This window comes from Chelonia mydas, chromosome 10 (genome assembly GCF_015237465.2).
Source record: "Chelonia mydas isolate rCheMyd1 chromosome 10, rCheMyd1.pri.v2, whole genome shotgun sequence".
Classification (NCBI taxonomy): domain Eukaryota; kingdom Metazoa; phylum Chordata; order Testudines; family Cheloniidae; genus Chelonia; species Chelonia mydas.
Genome location: NC_051250.2, coordinates 50,748,283 through 50,772,286, shown reverse-complemented (window position 1 = coordinate 50,772,286; position 24,004 = coordinate 50,748,283). Strand labels below are relative to the sequence as shown.

The 24,004-nt window shown below is 44.6% G+C and overlaps 1 protein-coding gene across 13 annotated transcripts in view; it reads right to left on the bottom strand.

Annotated features, from left to right (window-relative positions):
* HERC1 (HECT and RLD domain containing E3 ubiquitin protein ligase family member 1) overlaps window positions 1-24,004 on the bottom strand; it is a 213,958-nt gene that overhangs the window by 32,680 nt on the left and 157,274 nt on the right. For 9 of the 13 annotated variants that reach the window (XM_037911292.2, XM_037911297.2, XM_037911295.2 and 6 more), the window contains exons 47-55: window positions 22,527-22,727; window positions 21,594-21,768; window positions 20,512-20,782; window positions 19,248-19,461; window positions 17,531-17,790; window positions 16,430-16,557; window positions 13,959-14,086; window positions 12,745-12,945; window positions 5,908-6,038 (exon numbers count right to left, since the gene is read on the bottom strand). In XM_037911292.2, coding sequence (XP_037767220.1) covers window positions 5,908-6,038; window positions 12,745-12,945; window positions 13,959-14,086; window positions 16,430-16,557; window positions 17,531-17,790; window positions 19,248-19,461; window positions 20,512-20,782; window positions 21,594-21,768; window positions 22,527-22,727 — 1,709 coding nt within the window. The remainder of the gene's footprint in view (window positions 1-5,907; window positions 6,039-12,744; window positions 12,946-13,958; window positions 14,087-16,429; window positions 16,558-17,530; window positions 17,791-19,247; window positions 19,462-20,511; window positions 20,783-21,593; window positions 21,769-22,526; window positions 22,728-24,004) is intronic. The other 4 variants (XM_037911298.2, XM_043524726.1, XM_043524727.1 and 1 more) reach the window with 2 other exon arrangements.

Here is a 24,004-nt window from a genome sequence, read left to right as displayed (position 1 = left end):
CAAATGGAGGAGGTCGTCCAGAATAAGCAGCACTGAGGCTAGCATCAGGAACAAATGGCGCTGTGCTGACCAGATTGAAAATCTCTTCCACTTGGCAAGGTATGTGGCTCTCGTAGAGGGTTTTCTGCTGCCAAGGAGGACTTGTCTAACCTGTTCTGAACAGGAAAGCTCCACCAGGTTCAACCATGGAGCTTCCAAGCCGTGAGGTGCAGAGACCCGAGGTTCAGGTGTCGGAGACGACCGTGATCTTGTGTCAGAAGGTCCGGGAAGAGTGGCAGGGTGACTGGAGCTTCCATGGACATGTCTAAGAGATGTGTACCAGTGCTGGCAGCGCCAGCTGGAGCTATCAATATGACCTGAGCTCGTTCCCTCCGGATCTTGAGGAGTATCTTGTGAACGAGCGGTAGGGGTGGAAAGGCATATAGGAGACAACCTCCCCATGGGAGGAGAAACGTGTCCACACTGGAGCCCAGGCTGTGATTTTGGAAGGAGCAGAACTGCTGGCACTTCCTGTTGCGTCATGTGGCAAATAAGTCTATCTGGGGAAATCCCCACCTCTGGAACACTGAATTTGCAACGTCCAGGTGAAGGGACCATTCGTGGCCGGGAAAGGCCCTGCAGAGGTGGTCCACCAGCTTGTTCTGTACCCTGGGGCGGTACGACACTTGTAGGTGTACTGAATGTTCTACAGCAGGAGGGCTTCCTGGCACAGGGGAGAGGAGCGGATACGCTCTCGTTTGTTGATATAGAACATTGCCGTGGTGTTGTCCATCGTAACTGATACACGTTGTCCGTTAAGTATGCCTGGAAGGTCTGGCACACCAGGCACACCGCTCTCAGCTCTCTGACGTTGAGGTGGAGAGCCAGATCTGCCTGAGTCCAGAGACCCCGAGTCCTGTGGTCTCCTAGATGTGCTTCCGAGCCCAAGTCTGATTCGTCCAGCACTAGCAAAAAAGATGGCTGTGGACTGGCGAAGGGGACCCCGGAGCACACTTCCTGACAGTTAAGACACCACAGGAGAGAGCTGAGGACTGGACGAGGCAGGGTCACGATCCTGTCCAGGTCGATGCTAACCATGACTGGTGCAGTCAGAGCCTGAGTCTGGCATGCTGCACCATGCAGGTGCAGACAGCCATGTATCCCAGGCATTTTCTTGCTGTGGTGGTGGTAAACTGTCTGAGACCTCCAATGATACTGGTCAGGGCCTGGAACTTCGCTTCCTGCAGTATGCCCTGGCTTGGATCGAGTCCAGTACTGCCCCTATAAACTCTATCCTCTGAAGAGGGCACAGAGTCAATTTTGCTTCGTTTAGAAGGAGACCCAGGTTGTCAAAGGTGGCCCTTAAGAATTTGACTTGCGTTTCCACTTGGGTCCTGAAGTGATCCTTGATCAGCCAGTCACCCAGGTATGGAAATACCTGTACCTAGTGCCAGCGCAGGAACACAGTGACAACTGCCATGCACTGGTGAAGACTTGAGGTACTGCTGACAGGCCGAACGGAAGAACTGTAAATTGGTAGTGGGTATTGTTCACCACAAACCTGAGGTACTTCCTGTGTGGCTGAGTGATTGCAATATGAAAGTAAGCATCCTTCAAGTCGAGGGTGGCATACCAGTCTGCTGGATCCAGTGAGGGGATGACGGAGGTCAACGAGACCATGTGGAAACAGTTTCTTTACGAACTTATTGAGTTCTCGCAGGTTCAGGATTGGCCTGAGGCCACCTTTGGCTTTCGGTATTAAGAAATACCGGGAATAAAAGCTCTCGCCCCTGTGCTCCTGGGGAACCTCCTCCACTGCCCCTAGCAATAGGAGCGACTATATCTCTTGGATAAGGAGTTGCTCATGAGAAGGGTCCCTGAAGAGGGGCGGGGAAGGACAGGAGGGCACAGAATTGGATGGAGTATCCCCTCTCTAACCTGCGGAGCACCCAGCGGTCCGAGGTGATACAGGACCATGCACGGTAGAAAGGAGATAGTTGGGATGAGAAGGTAAGGTGGGGTGGATCTAGTCTTTGGTGTGGTACACCGTCCTCGACCGTGCCTTCAAAAGATCAGTTTGGGCACTGAAGGTGCCTTGGGTTGTCCCAAGCCCTGGCCAGAGGGTTGACGCGGCCTTCTCCTGGCCAGTCCTGTTTCTCCTTCTGGACCCGTCCTGGTGGTTCTGGTGACCGAACAACTGAGGAGGCTGTGGACGGAAGTGTCTCTGCTGCGTTGACAGTGTACAGAGGCCCAGGGACTTGAGGGTGGCTCTGGAGTCCTTTAGGCTGTTTAGATTTGTGTCCATTTTCTCCGAAAAAAGAGTCTCACCCTCAAAAGGCAGGTCTTGTATGGTCTGCTGGACCTCATAGGGGAGACCAGAAACTTGGAGCTATGAGCACCTTCTCATGGCTACTCCTGTGGCCATAACCCTGGTGGCAGCATCTGCTCCATCAAGTGCCGCCTGCAGCGATGCCCTGGAGATCAGTCTCCTTGACCAAAGCCGAAAATTTGGCATGGGAATCCGAGGGGAGGAACTCTGTGAATTTAGCCATCGCCGAGCAGGTATTGTAGGAGTACCGGCTGATGATGGCCTGCTGGTTGGCTGTTCGGAGTTGTAGTCCCCCCGTTGAGTATACCTTTTGCGCGAATAGGTCTAGTTTTTTAGCATCCCTATTCTTGGGAGAAGGGCCCTGAAAGCCTTGCCTCTCCTGCTGGTTAGCAGCATCCACCACCAAAGAGTCAGGCTGGGGGTGGGAATATAGGCGTTCATAATTCCTGCAGGGCACAAAGTACTGGCGTTTGTTACGCTTGGCAGTGGGTGGCAGCGAGACCTGGGTCTGCCACAGGGTATTAGTCATATCCATAATTGTCTTTATAAATGGGAAGGCAATATGGGAAGGGCGCGAGGGGGCCAGGATATCAGCCATAGGGCCTTCATCATCTACTTCTTCCGCCTTAATGCCCAGATCCTGGTGACCCGGCGCAGCAACTGCTGTAACACCCTGGAGTCTTCCAGAGCTGGGGCTATGGAAGTGCCCGCCAGCGTCTCATCTGGTGAAGAGGAGGAGGAGGCCACTGGAGACTCTCTACCATCCCCACCTGAGGGATCTCGTGACCCCAGGGGGACTGTGGTCGGTTGGCCCAGTCCCACGAAGGGCATGGGTATTGGTGCCGATGTTGGGTCCCACGCCGTTGCTGGTACAGACACCTAGCATCTACTCTGGCATCTTCATGGATGCTGTCGCAGCCGGCTTAGACAACGATGTCGGTGCCGTCGTCAGTGCCGAAGGTGCAGCTGGCGCCACAGCAGCAGCACTCCGGTGCTAAAGGCGTTGTCAAGGGCATTGTCGTTGTTGGTAACAGTGACACGGCCTCCAGCATTGACACTGGAGATAATGGCTCAGTCGCTGGTCGTGGCGGAACAACCGTTGCGGATGCCACTGATGCAGCTCCCGAGCGGGATCCTTGGCTCTGACCCTGGCCTTGATGGAAAGCCCCCAGAGTCCAAAAGGCCACTGAGCCGGGTTCTGCCATTGTGAGGGCCACTGCACTGGGTGGGACCCTCTGCTCCTGCTATAGTCAGAAAGGTACGAGTTTGACTCCGACTCTGATGTTTCAGAATAGGAGGACCAGGGTGGCGCTGCACATCTCGACGTAGTGTTGGGAGCTTGGGGACCGACTGCGCTCCCTGGATGGAGGCGCTGGTGTCGAGGGGGTGCCGAGGTGACGGGGATTGGCGTGACATCGTGGCCGACCTTCCCTTTGACTGAATGGGGTGCTGGGATGAAGCCTACAGTGCTGGCACATCTTTCTGCCTCGGGGACGAGAACGGCGCTGTGAGTCTCAGCAGGTCCTGCGCTGCCTCAAAAGCCTCTGGGGTGGACAGGAGTGGCAGGTGCTCCAAGGGGTTTGGCGAGCGCGGTGGGCCTAGACTCGACTGCCTCACTTGGGCAGGAATTCACGTAGCTCCACTCTGAGCCTCGGAGTCAAGGCCCAACTGAGGTGCCACTGATGGCTGATCCCTAGATTTTGCCAAGGGGGATCGGCCTCTTTCCATCCTCTTCTTCTGCACTGGTGATTGGGACCAGTGCCGAAGGCTGGAGTGCCCCCGAAAGGCTCCATGACAGTGCTGAGCCTCCTTGTCGGTGTCTCTCTTTGACTGAAGACAGCACCGGAGTGCTCCGCACTGAAGATGACATACTGGGAGCGGGATCTCCGGCACCGGGTCCAACCGAAGTTGGAGAGCTGCCTCCATGAGGAGGATTTTAAGCCACTGCTCCTTCTCTTTAAGAGTTCTCAGTCGGAATTCCTGACAGATCTTGCAGCAGTCTTTTTGGTGACCCTCGCCCAGACACCGTAAACAGGAAGTGTGAGGGGTCACTTTTAGGCATGCGCTTCGCGCAGTCCTGGCAAGTCTTGAAGCCTGGGGATCGCGGCATGCCCCAGTGACAAATAAGGGGGGAGACAAAAATGGGGAGGATGGGGGATGACACTCCCCGTAACTGAAAATTTTAAGTGAACTAACTACACTATACTAACCAACTAGAACTAACTATCTACAGCGAAAACCAAAAGTACTGCTAAGCTGCTTGCCGATGCAAAAGCAAGGGGAAGTTCCAGCTACCGTCACTGGCAGTAAGAAGGAACTGAGGGGGCGACAGAGCACTTTAATGGGCGCGACTCCAGGGGGTGCCCAGGCCGACCCCCCAGATGCAGCTAGGGGAAAAATCTTCCAGCTACTGTGCACATGCGCACGCACACACCTGACTGGAATTGACATGAACAAGCACTCGAAGAAAAAAAGTTTCGTGAAAACAGGATCATTACTAATAATAATGAATATGGGGAAAGATTCACAGAAAGTACACAATAAGCAGAATTCTCTTTCTACAAAATGTTTTTCAAAGTATCCTGTGAGGCTTTACGCAACTTTTTAGTTATGAAGTTGTAATATGAAAGTACTCCAGTGACACTTAAAGTCCTTACCTGAATCTGTAGATAATGGGCCAGATTCTGCACTGTGCTTCCTGAAAGATGCAGCACAAAAGGTGCATCCCAGAAGATGGAGCAAAGGTGAATTTATGCCACCTTTTCATTCTTGGATTCCAGCCTGCTGTCAGAGCCAAAATGGATCCTGGCATACGTTAGAACAGCCCAGTAATCTGTAATTTATGGCAGCCATTTGCAGGCTATTTTATGGGTTGCACTGCAGATTATTTCCCTTCCTGCTTCCAACTTGCCTATTCCTGTGCTTGGCATGCTCCATACAATGGGACTTGTGAGTGGAACAACACTGGGTCTGCTTACATCAGCCTTTCACTGTGGGGGAAGTCTCTTTGCAAATTATTTATGGATTAATAAATAATAATAAACTGGACTGCCATATATTGGCCAGAACAGGGACATAAGGTGCAATGCCGGCGTATTTTGAGAAACATCTTTTACATTTCATAACAACTTTTTTAGTTCGGGCAAAAAAACCCTATCTATAAAATAAATGATACATTTTAAGTAAGAAAATTTAGCAGGCTAGTATCTAAAATTACTTTTAATTTGTCAAATTGTTCATAGAAACTACATCTTTTTTTAGTTCAGAAGTGCACAGCAAATCTTGAAATGCACTTCAGTTACAGTATAAACAACATACATTTGAAGAACCCTACTGGAAGAACTCTTGTTGCACACCTGTGTGCGCGCGCCTGCAAATTACCTTAACTTCTTTTGGCCTCTAAATTTACTTCAGTTTAAAATGTATATCAGACTGGATGTCTATCATCGGGAACAGGTGGCTTTCTTTAAAAAATGGGCTATTATCTTTTAAGTCATTTTTATACACAATTTTGAAATGAAGACTATAGTTTAAATCCTGAATTCTCTTTGGGAAACTAGGAGAGTATGAATTAGTTTTCAAGAAAATCAAAACTCTACCTTATGTGCATCAACTAGAACAATTCCTCCTTTTTCAAGCGGCTCCTTCGTACCTATCAGCAATTTTCCATCTGAATAGCCAACTGCAAATGGTCTGTCTTCACTGAACCAGGCAAGACATGTGACAGACACTATTGGAACAATAAGCACAAATAAAATATATTAAATTACAAGCTATACTGTTCAATTCCCATTGCATTTAGCTCAGAGAAAGAGGTTACTTACCTTTTCGTAACTGTTGTTCTTTGAGATGTGTTGCTCATGTCCATTCCATTCTAGGTGCACGCCCATGTGCGTCGCTGTCGGAGATTTTTGCCTTAGCGGTATCTGTAGGGTCAGCTGTGGCACATCCTTGAGTGCCGCACTCATGTATTGGTATATCAGGTGCCGCCGACCTGATGCCCTCTCAGTTCCTTCTTGCCGGCAACTCCGACAGAGGGGCAGAAGGGCGGGGTAATGGAATGGACATGAGCAACACATCTCGAAGAACAGTTACAAAAAGGTAGGTAACCGTTTTTTCTTCTTTGAGTGCTTGCTCATGTCGATTCCATTCTAGGTGACTCAAATATCCTTGGAGGTGGGCTCGGAGTTCACAGTTATGCAGCTTGAAGCACTGCTCTGCCAAAACCAGCGTCATCTCGAGCCTGCTGGCTAAGTGCATAATGAGACGCGAGCATGTGGACAGATGACCAGGTAGCGGCCCTACAGATCTCTTGGATTGGTGCCTGCGCCAGGAAGGCTGCTGCTGACACTTGTGCCCTAGTCGAGTGAGCCGTCACGATAGCCGGCAGAGGCACTGTTGCCAGCTCACAGCAGTAGCGGATGCAGGCAGTGATCCAGGGCGAAATCCTTTGAGCAGACACTGGGCGACATCTCATTCTGTCTGCCACCATAATAAACAACTGTGTTGATTTACAGGATGGCTTTGTTCTATCTATGTAGAAAGCCAGTGCCCTCCTAACGTCCAGGGCATGCAGCCTGCGTTCCTCATCTGACATATGAGGCTTTGGAAAGAAGACAGGTAAGTATATGTCCCAGCCAGTCTGAAACTGGGAAACTACCTTGGGCAGACATGCTGGGTCCGGACGCAGCTGGACCTTATCCTTGTAGAATACCGTATAGAGCGGTTCTTAAGTAAACGCCCTTATCTCAGACCCCCTCCACACTGACGTTACTGCAACCAGGAACAAAACCTTCCAGGACAGAAGCAGGAGAGAGCAGGAAGCCAGAGGCTTGAAGGGAGGCCCACCTGAGCCTCGACAGCATGAGATTCAGGTCCGAGGGAGGGAAGGGATCCCGGACATGCAGGTAGAAACGCTCCAGACCTTTCAAAAACTGGGCCATCATGTTGTGAACAAAGACAGACCTGTCTTACAACGGAGGGTGGAAAGCCGAAATAGTGGCCAGGTGGACCATGATCAAGGATGCGGACAAACCTTGGAGTTTGAGGTGCAGAAGATAATCCAGGATCTCCTGCACAGAGGCCTGTGAGGCTCAGATACGCCGTTCTGAGCCCCAGCACCTGAACCTTTTCCACTTGGCCAAGTAAGTTGCTCTGGTGGAGGGTTTTCTGCTACCCAACAAGACCTGCTGAACCCGGGCCAAACATTCCCGTTCGTCCGCGATTAGCCATGCAGTCGAGTGTCAGTGCCGACAGGTTTGGGTGCAGAAGACGGCCATTGTTCTGGGACAGCAGATCCAGCCAGAGGGGTAGCTGCAGCGACGCGGCTACTGAAAGGTCCAGCAGCGTGCTGAACCAGTACTGGCGAGGTCATGCAGGGGGTATTAGGATAATCTTCATCCTGTCCTGTTTGAGCTTCACGAGGACTCTGTGAATCAATGGCACTGGTGGGAAGGCATACATTAGGGCCCCCAACCACGGGAGGAGAAACACATTGACATGGAGCCCCGGTCCATCCCCTGGAACAAACAGAACACATGGCATTTCCTGTTCTGCCTGGACACAAACAGGTCCACCGGGGGAATTCCCCATCTCTGGAAGATTGTACTGACTGCCTCTAGATCAGGGGTTGGCAACCTATGGCACGTGAGCCAATTTTTAATGGCACGCTGCTGCCTGCCGGACCCAGGCAGACAGCCGCATGCCACTAAAAATCCTGCCTTGTCTGGCCCGCTCTTTTCCACCCCCCCGCGCTCTCTGTGCAGGGCATGCAAGCTTCCCCCTCCCCCCACGCTTCCTGCCCCTCCTCCTCTTCCTCCCTGCAGCCGATGAGCTGATGGCCCTTGCTACGGAGTGGGAGGGCTAAAAGAGGAGCCACAGCGCCTCTCTCTGCTCCGGGGACCTTGGGGAAGGGGGGTGGAATCAGGGCATATCCCCTCCAGCTCCCTGCTGTGAGCCGCTCAGGGCAGGGGGATGGGAGAACCCCCACGACTCCAGCCCACACCCCCAGCCCTCTGCCCTGACCCCTCCTCACACACACTCAGCCCCCTGCCCTGACCCCTGCAGCCCTGTGCCCTGACCCCTGCACAACCCCAGCCCTGACTCCGGCACCCCCCACACATACCGAGCCCCCCCAGCCTTCTGCCCCGACTCCTGCACCCTCCTCACACCCCCCCCACACCCTATGCCCTGACTCTTGCACCCCCCACATCCCCACTCCCAACCTGAGCACCAAACGGGAGCTCCTGCACCCCCCCCCGCATTCCCACCTTCACCCCTCGCACCAAATGGGAGCTGCCCAGGTAAGCGCTCCACACCCAAACCTCCTGCCCCAACCCTGAGCCCACTCCCTCATTCTAGCTCTTGGCCAGACCCTGCACCCCAGCCAGCTCCTTCACCCCCAGTCCTGTTGTCAGCACACTCCCACCCTCATCTCAGTGCAGAGAGAGGAAGAGAATGGCTAGAACCAGAGAGAAGGTAGGTACCCACTCTATGTGGGCAGGGCCGGGATCCCAGACCGGCAGCAGGCTGAGCGGGGCCGGCAGCCAGGACCCTGGCTGGCAGGAGCCGGCGGACAGAACCCCAGACCGACAGCGGGCTGAGTGGTAGTGGGCTGAGCTGCTCAGCCCACTGCCGGTCTGGAGTCCCAGCCGACGGCCTCGCTCAGCCCACTGCCAGTCTGGGGTTCTGGCTGCCTGCCCCTTGCCAGACGGGGTCCTGGCCGCAGGCCCAGCTCAACCCGCTGCCGGCCTAGGTGAACGGAACCCCAGGCTGGAAATGGGCTGAGCGGGCCGGCGGCGTTTTAATTTCATTTTAAATGACGCTTCTTAAGCATTTTGAAAACCTTGTTTACATACGACAATAGTTTAGTTACATAATATATAGACTTACAGAGAGAGACCCTCTAAAAGATGTTAAAATGTATTATTGGCATGCAAAACCTTAAATTAAAGTGAATAAATGAAGACTCGGCACACCACTTCTAAAAGCCAACCCCTGCTCTAGATGGAGCAACCCGTGTGGCCAGATGAGAAGGTCCTGCTGAGGTGATCTGCTAATACGTTCCTGGTCCCGGGCAGGTGTGTGGCTACCAGATGAACAGCATGCCACACACAAAAGTCCAAAAGGTGGAGAAGTTCTTGGCAAAGGGCCAACAACCTGGCTCCGCCCTGCCTGTTGATGTAATACATTGCAGCAGTATTGTATGTCAAGACCTGCACCACCTTGCCCTTCAGGTGGGGCAAGAAAGCCTGGCAGGTCAGGCGATCCGCTCTGAGCTCCCCGACATTGATATACAGGGCCAGATCATCCCGCAACCAGTGGCCCTGCATTTCATACTGGCTGGGCCCGCCACAAGTCTGGGTCCCCTACCGCTCCCGGGAGTCAGTGGTGGATCCTTTGCGGGGGGCTAAGAGCCCGAACAGGGAGGCATATCCATGTGGCTCCAGTGTGGATGAGCAGCCCGAACTGGGTCCTTTGCCTGATCGCCCATGTCCTTTTCTGCCCAATGCTGGGGAGCCATATTTCTGGGTCTTCTTTTTGGGCACTGGCGATGGAGAGCGGTGCTGGGCAAAGCCTGGTGCCGGGCGTGCACTATGCACAGAGGCCAAGGTATCAGGGGTAGAGTCCAGCCGGGATGTCTTGGAAGCCAGTCGGGAGAACAGCCTCCCTGAGGAGAGCCCTCAAACAGATATCGCACTCTTTCTGGGTCCTGGGTCAAAAGTTTTTACAGATACAACACTTGTCCTTCACATGTGATTCCCCCAAGCCCTTGAGGCAGCTGCTCTGTTGGTCAATAACAGGCATAGGCCTGTTGCAGTCCGAGTAGGGCTTAAACTCGGGAGACTGGGGCATGCCCCACTTTGGGCGAAGTCCCTGATGGGACTCTAACTTCTAACTACACTTAACACTAACTACTGTAAACAAACTATTTACAAGGCCCTAAGGCTCAAAGTCAGAATGTACGAAACAGCTAGACTTTGCTATGCGAGGAAAAGCGCTCTCACCACCACGAGCAGTAAGAAGGAACTGAGAGGACGTAAGGCCAGTGGTGCCTGATATACCGACACATGAGCATGGAACTCCATGGGGAGCCAAAGCCGACCCTATGGATACCGCTAAGGCAAAAATCTTTGACAATCGCGCACGTGGGCGTGCACACACCTAGAATGGAATCGACAGGAGCAAGCACTCGAAGAAGTTTTTGTATCGTAATTACTTTCAGAAAACAAAAATGACATGACAAAATTACCGCTTAATGAATGTTAATATAGCTGTTTACTTTATGTTTTCTATTCTATGCCTATCACCTTAAATATCTAAGTACCACTGTAGTTATACATTTCTATCAACAGACCTATTTTATAGGAGACAGTACCGTAAAAGCTTTTTGTAGTAGTTTAGAGATAAATGCAATTCTAAATATACATTTCAATAGGATGAGCATAACCTACATATTTACCCAGCTACTCTTCAAGGTTTATTTAATATAGTATTGCCACTTCTTTTTTTCCTTCTTCTACATTTTAAGTGGGATTCAAAATAGACAGTCCTTTTCTACTTTGAATAAGTTAATGACCAAAGAATTTCAGTCACAAATCATGCCACAGTACTTACGGCTAGAAACCATGAACTTTCCACTGCATGCCTTTTATTCAAGGCACTCTTCATATGATTTTGCCTCCTCTTTTTTTTTTTTTTTTTTTTAATTCATGCATTTGCTAACAGTCTATCTTAAAGAGGGAGGCAAATAGCTTTCCTGTTCTAGCCCTGATTACTTCTATGCTTTTTTCACAAAGTCTGTGTTTCCTTTTTGGAAGTCTCTTATGATTTCACAGTCACAAATGGAGGTGCACCAGTTACAGTAAGATTGTTCCTCCCCCCCACAAAAAAAATCGCTAATGTAGATAAGATCAGAGAGGATACATATATCTTTCTTCACACATCCAACCTGTAACGGTTAGGCAAGGGAGTCTTGAATCCTACATTGCTCGCATAGCAATTTAACAATTACAACTGCATTGTTTTTTTAAATGCCCCTTTGAAGAAGCACCATTTGTAGTTGTAATAAAATCCCTGTTGGAAGTTTAGGCATTAAAAGAATGAAAATGGTTACCTATTCTACAGCAACTGTAGATCTTCAAGATGTGTAGTCCACATAGGTTCCACTTCTAGTATGCATGCATCCCATGCACACAAGATGATATTCTTTTGACCAGTAGTGTGCACTGGTGCTGTGCCTGCACTCTGGATGCCCTCATGCCCTCCCACTCGAGGGCATAAAGAACAGAATGGGCCAACTGTCCCTCAGTTCCTTTGCCAATATGGGGTCCAGATGGCCTTAGACTCCAGAGTAGCAGGGAAGGAGCGTGAGGCATAGAATATACGTGGACAGCACATCTTGAAAAATGACAGTTGCTGTTTTTTCTCTGAATGATTGTCCACATGGATTTCACTTCTAATGACTTGCAAGCTCTGACCACATCAGAAGGTGGATGTTAGGAGTCCTATTTAAATAATGACTGCAGAATATCACTGCCCAAGAGGGCATCAGATCTTGAGGCCTCAACTGACGAATAATGCTGGATGAAAGGTGGACTAATCCCCGTGTAGTTGCCCTGCACATTTCTGACAGGGATGCTGGGCAACGTTAGATTTTGGACTTTAATGCTGCACCCTATATGAACGGATATTCTAGCACTTTATATGTTAATTGATTAAGCCACACAATTTCCTGTGTGATGTGTATTAAAATCCCCATTTAACAGAGATAAACTGAGGCATGCAGAGGTTAAGTGACTTGCCAGACATCACACAGAGTCAGTGTCAGAGTTCGGAACAGAAATCAGGAATCCCTGCTCCATGTACATCAGTAACATCAAGCATCATGCTTTAGGGCATTAACTGGTCACCAGCTGAGGTCAGGAAGAAGTCTCTTCCCTCATGGTAAGGTAGTGCATTATGAAGTACTGTCCAACATCATACACAAGATAGTATGGCATACACCGTTCTGAGACCAGGTGGAATGGGCTCTAATCTCTATGGGTGTTGTATTTAATATAATTAGATACCTATTTAGAAAATCTTTGGTTGGTATTGCCTGACCAAAGTGGACACTAAAGGGGTACCAACTTGATGCCGCGGACAATAAGAAGAAACCGAGGGAAAGCTGAGCCTGCTACACTTTTTATGCCTGTGGGATGGGGAGCTGGGGATGAGGCAAGAGAATCCAGGGTGCAGACACAGCTCTAACAGACACTGTTGGCCAAAAAGAATCCAATCTTGTGTTTATGGGGCACAGGTGTACTAGAACTGGAATCTGTGTGGACAGTTCTTCATAAAACTGAAGTACACTCCGCATTTTCAATACAGATGGCAAAAAATTTTAAGTATGTAACTTACAAGTTTTCTTTAGAAATATCAGCACAGTCACCTACCATCCTTTCTGTAGCAATGCTCCAGTTCTAATCGATGCATGGTTGAAACATCTATAACTTCAATAAGACCAAGAGATCCATCCATACGACCTACTAATAATACTTCTGGAGCGTCTCCTGTCCATGTTGCAGTTGGCCCTTCTTCTGGCCAAGCTAGAGCAGATACCCAGTGTGGCTGAAGGTCTAATAATCCTTTTCCTCCTAAAACCCACAAAAATCTGTTACTATAGTACTTCATTTTACTTCACATTAAAAGACCAAAGAGTACCTTTCAGAGGACAACGCTGAAAAACTATGTATACAACTGGGACATATACTACTGATGATCCTTAAAATCCTTTAAGCTGACATATGGTATGTGATTACAAAGTAACTGGTTACTAACTTGCCATGAAAAAAAAAATCAATATAATGTCTCTAACAGCACCACATATAGAACTAATCTTCAAACAAATTACTCCAGAAAAAGTAATTCACAGAAGAAGGAAGTGAAATTTTATGAAAGACTGCAGCATTCAGACAATGATGAAGTGCCAGTAACCATATAAATGAAACAATACACTGAACCAAGCGTGTGTCAAGCACATAGGAACAGTTCTCTGTGGAAACATCCAAGATTGTCAAAAACTGTAACTAGTGATTTTTGCAAACATAAGGAGTTAGATAGAGATCCTACAGCTGTCTAAAGGATTAATGCTCTTCTCCTTTCAGAGTTAGTCTCGAACGTACCATTTTGAGCATTCTGGTGCACCTATGGAAGGAAAATGTTGGAACCTTTTTGAACTGCTTTCTAAAGAACTATTTATACGAACTTTTAGAGATACCTTGTTTAAATGTCAAATATATTTTACACCCTATAAAAAGAATAGTATTTATAAGCAATGACTGCTACTGTAGTAGGCAAGTCTAAAGCCCAGCACAAATTTCAATGACTCTTTTCTGGTTCAATGATAGGCTAGAAGGATTCATGTTAACTACTGAGTTTCCAATGCCTATGTTGTAACAAATGTTGAAAAAAAGGCATTAAGGTGCTAGTGAATTAGCTGGGTTCAGAGCACCTAATGAAGGACAGTAGGCATATTAATTGGCAATTAAATCTGCAAAAACACCTACCAATACAAAAGAGCCATTTCTCAGGAGTTTTTAAATAGCTGTCATAGACACAGGTTAAACTATTAAAAAAACAAAAACAAAAAAACCCACGTGCATCATACCATTGACTTGCCATATGTTCACCGTTTTTTCCAAAGCTCCAGCCAGATACTTGCCACTGATGCTCCAGCAGATGAGAGACAAGCTAGGGTCACTGGGTGACCCCAGACTTTCTTCTGAATCACCTTCTCTACAATAAAATAAAACAGTGCACTTAAAGTAGGCATTTCCAACTGGAAAAAATGAGAAAAAGTTTAATCTATTAAAGATCTGAGTCATTTTCTGTACTCCCCTTGCTGTTACTGCAGATATAGAACCAAAGCATTTTTTCCCCTCAATTTTTCATTCCACTTCATCCCCTGGTAAAGTTATTAGACAGACTCTCTCTGTAGTTAAATGTTGCAGCTAGCTTTCTATAATAGTCCTAATTCTGACTACCTCTGACATTGTCAAACTAAACCAGCCTGCCTGAAACATCACAAACTTTATCTTACGCCAAAGTAGAGTTTTCCGGGAAGTCTCAGGAAAACCGAACAGGGAAGTTAAGAGGTCTAAGAACAAAAAAAGTCAGAAGAGGTACTCTCTCCTCGATTTCTGGCCCCAATTCTACCCCACACTGGGGCAGCTTCGCACGGCTCAACTAGAGTAAAGCTATTTTAAAGCCAGTTTAGCCAACCACAGTAGGATCACTGATTAAAGGTCTAGAAAACATGACCTATGAGAGAAGACTGAAAAAATTGGGTTTATTTAGTATGGAGAAGAGAAGACAGAGGAAACGTAACAGTTTTCAAGTACATAAAAGGTTCTTAAAAGGAGAAGGAAGGAAAATTGTTCTCCTTAACCTATGAGGACAGGACAAGAAGCAATGGGCTTAAATTGCAGCAATGGCAATTTAGGTTGGACATTAGGAAAAACTTCCTGTCAGGGTAGTTAAGCAATGGAATAAATTGCCCAGGGAGGTTGTGGAATCCTCATCATTGTTTACCCTGCTCTTAAAAATCTCCAAACACCTGTCAGGGATGGTCTAGATAATACTTAGTCCTGCCATGAGTGCAGGGGACTGGACTAGATTAACTCTCAAGGTCTCTTCTAGTCCTATGATTCTATGATCACCTTAGCTTAACAGGATTCTTTAGAGTGCAGAGCTGCTATAGCAGCTCTTATGACCTCCAATTCTCTGTGACAAGTGCAGGGCGTGCAATCATGGTATCCCCACCCCTCAGATATCATATCAGCTTGTTGGGGCCACTGACAGCCAGTGTAAATTGCAGTACTACTCAGGCTGTTCTAATTTATGCTGAAGGAACAGCTCAGTAGCACAACGACACCAAGATAAGACAGTGAAATGATGGCTTAAACCATCACTGACCCTCCCCACTAACTTCTATTAATCACTCCTTGGCTGGAATTGGCAATTGTAGACACTTCATTTTTTTTGGCTCATCACAATGCCAAAAAAGCTTGGCCAAGAAACATCCAGTTTGTTTTAATCGGCTTTGTCTGGAACTGGTTTCATTTACCAGTTTTGGAGAGTTGCTTGGTGAATTATTTAGTTTTTGAAAAACAGTTTGTGTGTGTATTATGAGCTCTGCAAAATTCTTAATTCTGCAAGCCATCTTTTACAGAGCTTAAGAAGTCCATGCTAGAGAGATGAAATTTCTGAACTGCACAAAAGCGTGTGTGTGTGTGTGTAAAAAACTCCTCAGGAGACAGCTCTAATGCAAGTCTGCTAAAGCCCAAAACAAATACATACTTCAAGAAACTTGCAATCAGCACATACAGGTACCTAAAATACGTAAATGCCATAAGGAGAAGGGAGTACCACTTCCTGCAAGGCCAAATGGCCTAGAGAAATAAGCAGTGGAATGCAAGCCCATGTGTCCTGAATTCTATTCCCACAATTAACCCCAAAATTACCTTAATACTTAGTACAGTATAAACATATTTTTGGGCCATATCTAATGCACTTTGAAATCAAAGGAAAGACTCCCACTGAGTGAATGGGAATCAGGCCCTTCATTAGGCTTCTTAACATCCCTATGAAGCAGGCAAATATAATTTGATATACCCCAACTTTACAGATAAGGAAGAATAAGCATTTAAGAAGTCCAGGGACTTGCTCAAGGTCACACAGCAGTTGGAAAACAATTAAATTCATTCAAAAGTACATTTAAGTCAATATATTTGTAAGCTACCCTCAGTATGAAGTCCCTCTTTAAGCTTATATTTTGCTCACTGATCTTTGTTCTTTGGTAAATTTATTATAAAATAATACATAAAAAACATTTTCAGGTCAAGAAAAAAAAAATTTAATCCCCTTACCTGGATTACTACCTCCACCTTCAATTTTAGGTTCTCTTTTCAGTTTTAAATCATTTACTTTTAATCATTTTTGTTATTTTAAATACAGTAAACATCCCGAAGAAGAATAAGAGCATCCTACGCTCAGGCAGTTTCCTGTGCCCATGGGAATCCCCACATGATTGCCATTGTGGATCAATTAATAACTGACTTCCATAAATAAACAACTTACAATTTGTTGAATACACATGTTTGCTGCAATGAATATTGCTTCTTTGTTACATTCCACACTCTTATAGTCCCATCATTCCCACTAGTTGCCAAAAGTCCCTTTTTATTGCACCAAACACATGTCATCACCTGCAGAAATTAAATTAACAAGTGTAAAACCAGAGTTTAAAATTTAAGGGTAGACATATTCATCTCATGCAACTCATTAAGTTTGCCTGATTTGGACAAAGCATTAGCTGTATTATTTAAATCAATTATACTAAACAGAATCCAACAGTGCCCAAGAAGAAATTTCCTTTCATCGTACAGTATTGCATAGTTAGGAGCATTATTAGGGGTACTGCACATGAATCATCTTCCATAGGCCACTGTCAAACAGAATAGTAAACGAGACAGATTATCTATTATGGCAAAACAAATTAATACATGTGTACTTTTAAAACAAATGTATAAGAAAAGACTTGTAATAATTCAGTTGACTTTGTGTGTTTATTTTTTTAAATCAGTTTAATGAATCCGACAGATGCAAAAGGTCTCATTTCTGCAACTGCCTCTATGTTGGCAGATAGTGATGTCAACAAGATGCTGCTCATGCAAAGCCATTTTTGCCAGATCAGTGCCTTAATTATTGAAGCTGACACTAGAATAAGGAATTTGAAATGTAGTTACCCTCATTCCCCACCCCACTCCCAGCTCATTTAATTTGTCATTTTTGGGGATATAACTTACTGTGATCCTCCTCCCACTCATTTCTTTTGTAAAAAGAGGGATTAAGCAATGTTAAATCTTAATTTTAAAAGATTTGTAGCTACAACAACAGAATTAGTAGCAGAAGGCCAAAATCTTTGATAAAAGTAAGCTGCACAGCAGCAACAGGTTAAATGTTTTATGGCATAAGATGTTGTCCCAATCAGTATTTATCACTACAAAATTTTATTTATCTTTTGTAGGAAAATACTTTTTCTATAAAATACCAGCAGTCTGTTGCTTTGCTTATATGGTTATTTAATTACTTGCATTTTTTCTGTGTTCTAAAGAAAAAGGTCAATAAAAGAACAAATTATACATTAAAAAAATCTATTTTGGGAGGAACAATACTTACCCTGTTCTGATGAGCCTCCAGTTTTATGAAGGAGCATTTTCGTAGATCTCCACCCATATCAGCAAGGGTCTGAGGACTAATTTGGTTGTCTCGGTCATGTGCTGCAAGAGTTCGCACAAGCTGCTGTGCAGCCCACTGCCTATGTTGTGAAGACAACCTTGAGGAAAGGCAGCAAGCTGCTAATGCATTAGCCAGCTCCAGAGGGCCTACAGCAGAAGGATCACAGGGAGGATGGGCATACAAATGGGCAATTAAACCTGCTTAAACAAAACAATAAGATGATGCCCAAATGAATATTGATAGTATTAAACAAGCCAATAAAATATTACACACAATTGCTAGAAAGAACAAAATTTCTGCAAAAAGATGTTTTTTTTCTTTACTAAAAATACCACAGAGCCATCTTAAATTTGGAAAAACTGTTCTGATACAGACTGAAAACCAGCCAACCTCTAATCTTTTTTCCACAAAACCCTTCAGAAGCCCTTTAGATTGATGGCAAAATACTGTCCTCATTAGAGTCAATGGGGAACTCCAATTGACATAATTGGGCCAGGATTTCATCCTAAAACACCAAGCTTTTTAAGGCCCCAGTCCTGCATTGGGATCTATTAGCATAAACGTCTGCACCCACGTGGAGCCTCACTGGCAGTCAATGAGACTCCATAAGAATATGAACCATACACCATTGGTTTTATAACTAATTGGTAAATAAATGTCTCTGATGATTATTCAGGTATGATGCTAACCACCACATTAACTTTTGTTCTTTCATGTAAGTGCCATAATTTTATGCATCTATGTTTAGGAGGGTTAGATCCTTAGTTCTGTGCCTAATGACACTTCTGTGATTGGTGGCATGTGGAATAGTAATGAAGAGTGGGTAATGATTGCTTTAGGTATGCTATCTGTCTAATCAGGAATTAGTAAAGTATATCTTTTACTGTGGACTATGTATGCCCATAAAAAAGGCTAGAGCTGGAGCAATCACTGTGATTAAGAGTGAAGCATTTTACTTTCTGTGGTCCCTACAGACATGAAGTTTTGACATGAATAAAATCTCCAAAGGGCTTCCCCCCCCCCCCCCCACTTCACTGCCTAACTATAGGGGCAGAGTTAGAACTGAATGCCTAAACTATGGATTTTCATACTTTCAAATATTTGGGTTTCTTTCCAAGGAACAACCAGCAACTTGATAATCACATTTCTGCCTGAAAATTTTGCATCTACTATAGTTAAGTAACACCTAAGATTACTCTCTTTGAAATCAATAGTGAAAAAACATCTAATCTTTAATTTATTTTGTGAATTTGACAGCAATTTATGTATAAGCAGTTTCGCAGTGTCCTGTATATAAACAGTTTTACTCTTGTAAACATCAACAGGGAGCAGAAACCTCTTAAAATAATTTAAAAATTCAGGACATACCATTTAAAGGGTGCTCCACCATAAACTGGATTTTTTAAATTAATCTATTTTTTAAAAATTAAGGTAAATTCAAGTTCCAATCTGATGAATTTCCTGGGTTTATAATGGTGATTTTTATTGACAATTACAAAACTCTTGCAGGGTTTTTGAAAAAACAAACAAACCATATTTTTCTTATGTGCTCTCAAGCTTAACTCCACTTTAACAAATCTGTCTGGGAATATAAATGAGAAAGTGCAGACTTCTGTGAATTATATTGACAAACTTTTTTTTTAAATACAAAAAATACCTTTCTTTTCAATTTCTGCTTTATCATAGTTCGGCCTCAATTTAGCCCCTTTGTCTGCCAACAATGCTACAAGTGCCTGAGTTACCACAAAGTTCGGTGATGTTACAAGCTTGTTTTCTTCTGCAATTCCTCGCAGAAAGCTTGGCAAAAATTTTCTTTGAATTGGATCATCAACTGTAGTCAAATTTACACCAGTCGCAGCAGAAATCAAGTTCTAAGAGAAAGGCAATCAAGTGAAAAAATTAAATGTATCCAAATGTTTTTAGTCAAACAAAAATAAAATCTAAAATGTATAGATTTTTCAAGAACTTCAGTTTATTTGTAGAGATTATCATTGGCTAACCAACATCCTCTAATTATGCAAATATTACATACAAAACAGAATTCATGACCTGTATCCCACAAGCTGATTGGACTGAATGGACTCCTGTGCCAGTGTGAAACAGGTTGTTTGTTGCTTGCAGGTTCAGGGACAAAGAATTTAATGTGTTGTTATTGTCATCAATGTCAGCTAGGGAATTTAATCTATTGGAGAATTTTGAAAGTTTAGAAAGTTGTGGGTAGGAGAAGCAAAAACAAGATATGTAATAAAATCAATTACTCCATCTCAGGGTAGTTATAAGTCCTTCACTTGCACACACTTCACAGTCAGTAAAAGCAAATCAATAATGAGCTTGTGTGCTACCGAGGTTATAGATATACATGACACCTTCCTACATATATCCACTTTTTTTTACTTTTTTCAAACTTGAATGTACAGCGCTGGGTATAGTTGACTTAATAAAATGTAGGTATTTTGTGTAACCAAAGATTGTTCCCTTTTAGGGTGACCTGTTTAAGCAGCAGCAATTTAAAAAGAACCCCAACAGATTCATGTTTTCCTTGGCAGATATACATTCCTAGCACCCAAATAAAGATACATGAAGTTACCAACAATAAAACAAACTTGTGATAAAGCATGAGGGAAAACTCCAAAGGGAATAATCTCTTCCATTTTACTTTCATCTTGATTCTTTTATAAAAAGAAAGGTGATAAACATGAACAAGTTTCAGCTACATTTTTCAAGCAGTCCTTTCTAATCAAAATAATTTTCACATCCAGTTGCACATGGTATGGTGGAGTATACAATATCCTTGGTATATTAGTGCCTTCTTTATGTAAATCATTTCTCACAAAATTTACCACTTCGACTCATATACAAAAATTTCAAGTGTAAAATACCAGTGTTTTAAGCAAATGTTTGTATAGAAATAACAATCCTACCTGCGTACACAACTGTACCAGCAGTTTTGCAGCACTAGGAGTATTTGATGCCAAACAGCCTACAGCTGTACTCAGGTACGCCAAGCAAGATATAGGCTTGCTTGTTTTACTATGTACTCCTCTAGAACGCTCTGTAGAACTGGACATAGTGGATGGACTTGTGGAGAGGCCTGCTCTCCCTGCTGCAGCCAGGCACATTAATCGAACCAAAGTTCGGATATCTGTTAAACCCAAGGACTCAAGACCAGCCGCAAGACTACAGCTGGACCCACTGTCAAAAATGAAAAAAAAAAAATGCTTTAGTTTAGGGTGTTGTTTTTTTAATGTTAGGTACATAATAGGAAATTTCATCTTGCATACAATGTAACTATTACTAAATGTCATTAATAAATAGAATACTGCTTGCTTGATTAATGGGAAATTATTTCCCTAGAAAAGGGTAGGAGAAAGGAAGTATTACCCCCAGTTTACAGATGGGGAACTGAGGAAGAGTTCTGACCTTGCAAATACCAATGTGCTAAACTTTAAGAATGTGTGCAGTTCCACTTCAGAAGAAGGGACTACTCATGCTTACAGTTAACCACAGAGATAAGTATGCTCAATAGTGGAAACTAAGTAGCTTCTTCACATCCGCATCTGCATCCTAAATACCCCCATGCTGTGGTGTGAGGGCATACAAGACCCCTGTACAGAGGCAAGTATTTAAACCTGATCTCTTCACTCCATATCAAGTGCCATAACCACAAGACCACCCTTCCTTTACTGATTTAGCTTTAGAAATTCTAACATCTTATACTATGTGTTTCTACAATGTGCAGCACAATTGGGCACTAATCTCAGTTGGGTCCTCTTATATATCATATAACCATGATATATAAAGGAAGAAGTGTCTTTTAGGGAAGGAAAGTGAAGAGGCATGGCAGACTGGGGTAAGAGATGGGACTCAAAAGAAAGCCCTCCTCATAAAAACAGCACTAAATTATTTAAAATGAGTAATACGGGCCCCACCAGATAACAAAACTGAATCCCTAGCAAATACAAGTTGATAATTAAACCCAGAGGAAATAAAGAATGTCACAAACCTGACAGACAATAGCGAAAGTGCTCTCATAACCATGGTTCTTGCAAGAAGCACTTGGGCTGCTGCTGTCACTCTTCTTAGTGCCATAACACGGTCATGTGGATTTACTAGAGCAGCAGCTTGCTCCCCCAGGGTTATCCTGCCAGAAGAACTTTTTTCTATGGAGCCATGACAGCCTTAAACGTAATCATGTTTTGAATTAGTGTTAAACAAAAAGGGAAAATTATAGTGTGCTATTAAACACAAAACTACTATATACAAATTAATATAAATTTTGCAGATTTCAGTTTGTGAGTCCTTATAAAAACTAAGTATTGTTTGTATACTCCTAAAGTTCTACACCGAATTTATCCTTTTTTAATTTTCAGCAGATTGGGAACAATTTGACAACAGCCAAAATGCATTACAAAGCCCCTTCAAAACTGGGCTACAGACAGACCTAACTACTACAATCTGATTTCCTAGCACGGCCTCTTGTGAGTTTAAGTTACTGTAACTTCCCTAAGGGTTCAGGGACCATGCTAGTGAAGCCCATTGAAGGACTGGGGCCATAGTGTTAACCGAAAATCACAGGTTTTAGTCTTTTGTCAGTATAAAGTGTCTTGTCCCTCCATCACCACAGCTTCTCTAAAAAAATAAGAAAAATTAAGGCCTGCCGCATTTCCTGATGTTGGGAGGCTGGGCAGACTGACCGACCCATGATATCATAACTGCCCCTATAAGCACACACCAAAGAAAACAAAATGTCTGTACTTTAAATTACACTTGTTTGCCAAGTGCTGTTGCCTCCCTCCTGATTATGAGAAAGCATTCTGTCTAAATGGGAAAACAAATTAATAGATTCCCCAGTTTCTCACTCCTCCTCTCTGCGGCACATGGGGTTTAAATCACAGGGTAAAGCAGAACATAATGCATCTCCTTTGCTCAAATTTACCTATCTGCATCAAAGTCTCCTCCATACTATTGGTGGCTGTGACCATTGCAACTGATGCTCCCAGTGGATCGCTGTCAGGGAACTGAACTGCCTCAGGTACAATACGGCGATCATTTAATCCCAGGGGTCCAGCCAGTAATTCAAATTCCTCTTCTCCTGTCAGCTTTTCATCTTCATCAACATCCAACATATCCCAGTCTTCTAAGGTTGGAGAAATAAACAAGGGTTAGGCACAAAATCTAAACTAGTGCTATCAACTGTGCAATAATGGGATGCACTTTAAGTAACAGCATGCTTGTGCATTTAAATAATTTCAACGGATTTAAGAACCTAGGCCTAGTGTCATAAAAATATGAATTGCAATCCGCAACCTAATTTTTATTAAAAACAACCCTCATCTTTAGAAACTTGTATCGATATAGTACAACTGAAATAAAAAAAATCTAAAATTGCTACATTTGTACAATTTCTGTATTTCTTGTATAAAGAAGTTGTATGGATAACATTTCTCAAAAGCAAGTGGCATATGTTATGTGACTACTTGCAGCATCAAACTAACTAGTTATCCTTTATATCCTTTCAAGAACATAAATGGGAAACTCAAAGGGAAGGTTACTCACCTTGTGCAGTAACTGAGGTTCTTCGAGATGGTTGTCCCTGTGGGTGCTCCACTTTAGGTGTCTTGGAGCCCTATGCTTCTATGCAGAGATTTGTAGTAGCAATCCCGCAGTTGGCGGCGCTGCTCCGAGCAGTTACTCCATGTGTGCAGCCAACCGTCCCCTTATTCCTTCTCTACCCCAGAGGATCAAGGTGAAACACTGAAGTGGGCGGGGGGGAGGGGGTGGTGGAGTACCCACAGGGAAAATCATCTTGAAGAACCTCAATTATTGCACAAGGTGAGTAACTTTCTGTTCTTGTTCGAGGAGTGCCACTGTGGGTGCTCCACTTTAGGTGACTGCCCCTCAATGGAGGGGCAGGGCTTCAGAGTTGATTTATGTGCAGTGAAGAGGACCGATAGTCTACACTGCACATCTGTAGCTGATTGTTGCTCTAATGCATAGTGTGTGGTAAAAGGTATGGGCTGATGCCCAGCTAGCTGCTTTACAAATGTCCATGATGGGTACATTATTGAGAAATGCTACAGATGTGGATAGTGCCCTAGTGGAGTGTGTGCGAAGTCCACATGGAGCGTGCATATTATAATTTTGGTAACATAATTGGATACATGTAGACATCCATTTCAATAGACTCTGCTTGGAGATCCTTTGACCCTGAGAACGTTCTGTTGTAGACAGGAACAGTCTGGATGATTTTTTTAAATGTTTTTGTTTTTTCTATATAGAAAGCTAGTGCTCTGCAGTCGTCCAGTATGTGGAGGGGGGCCTCCCTGCTGTCGGCATGCAGTTTGTGGAAAAATACAGATAAGTAAACGGGCTGGTTGAGGTGGAAGGGGGAAGCAACCTTGGGTATGAACTTGG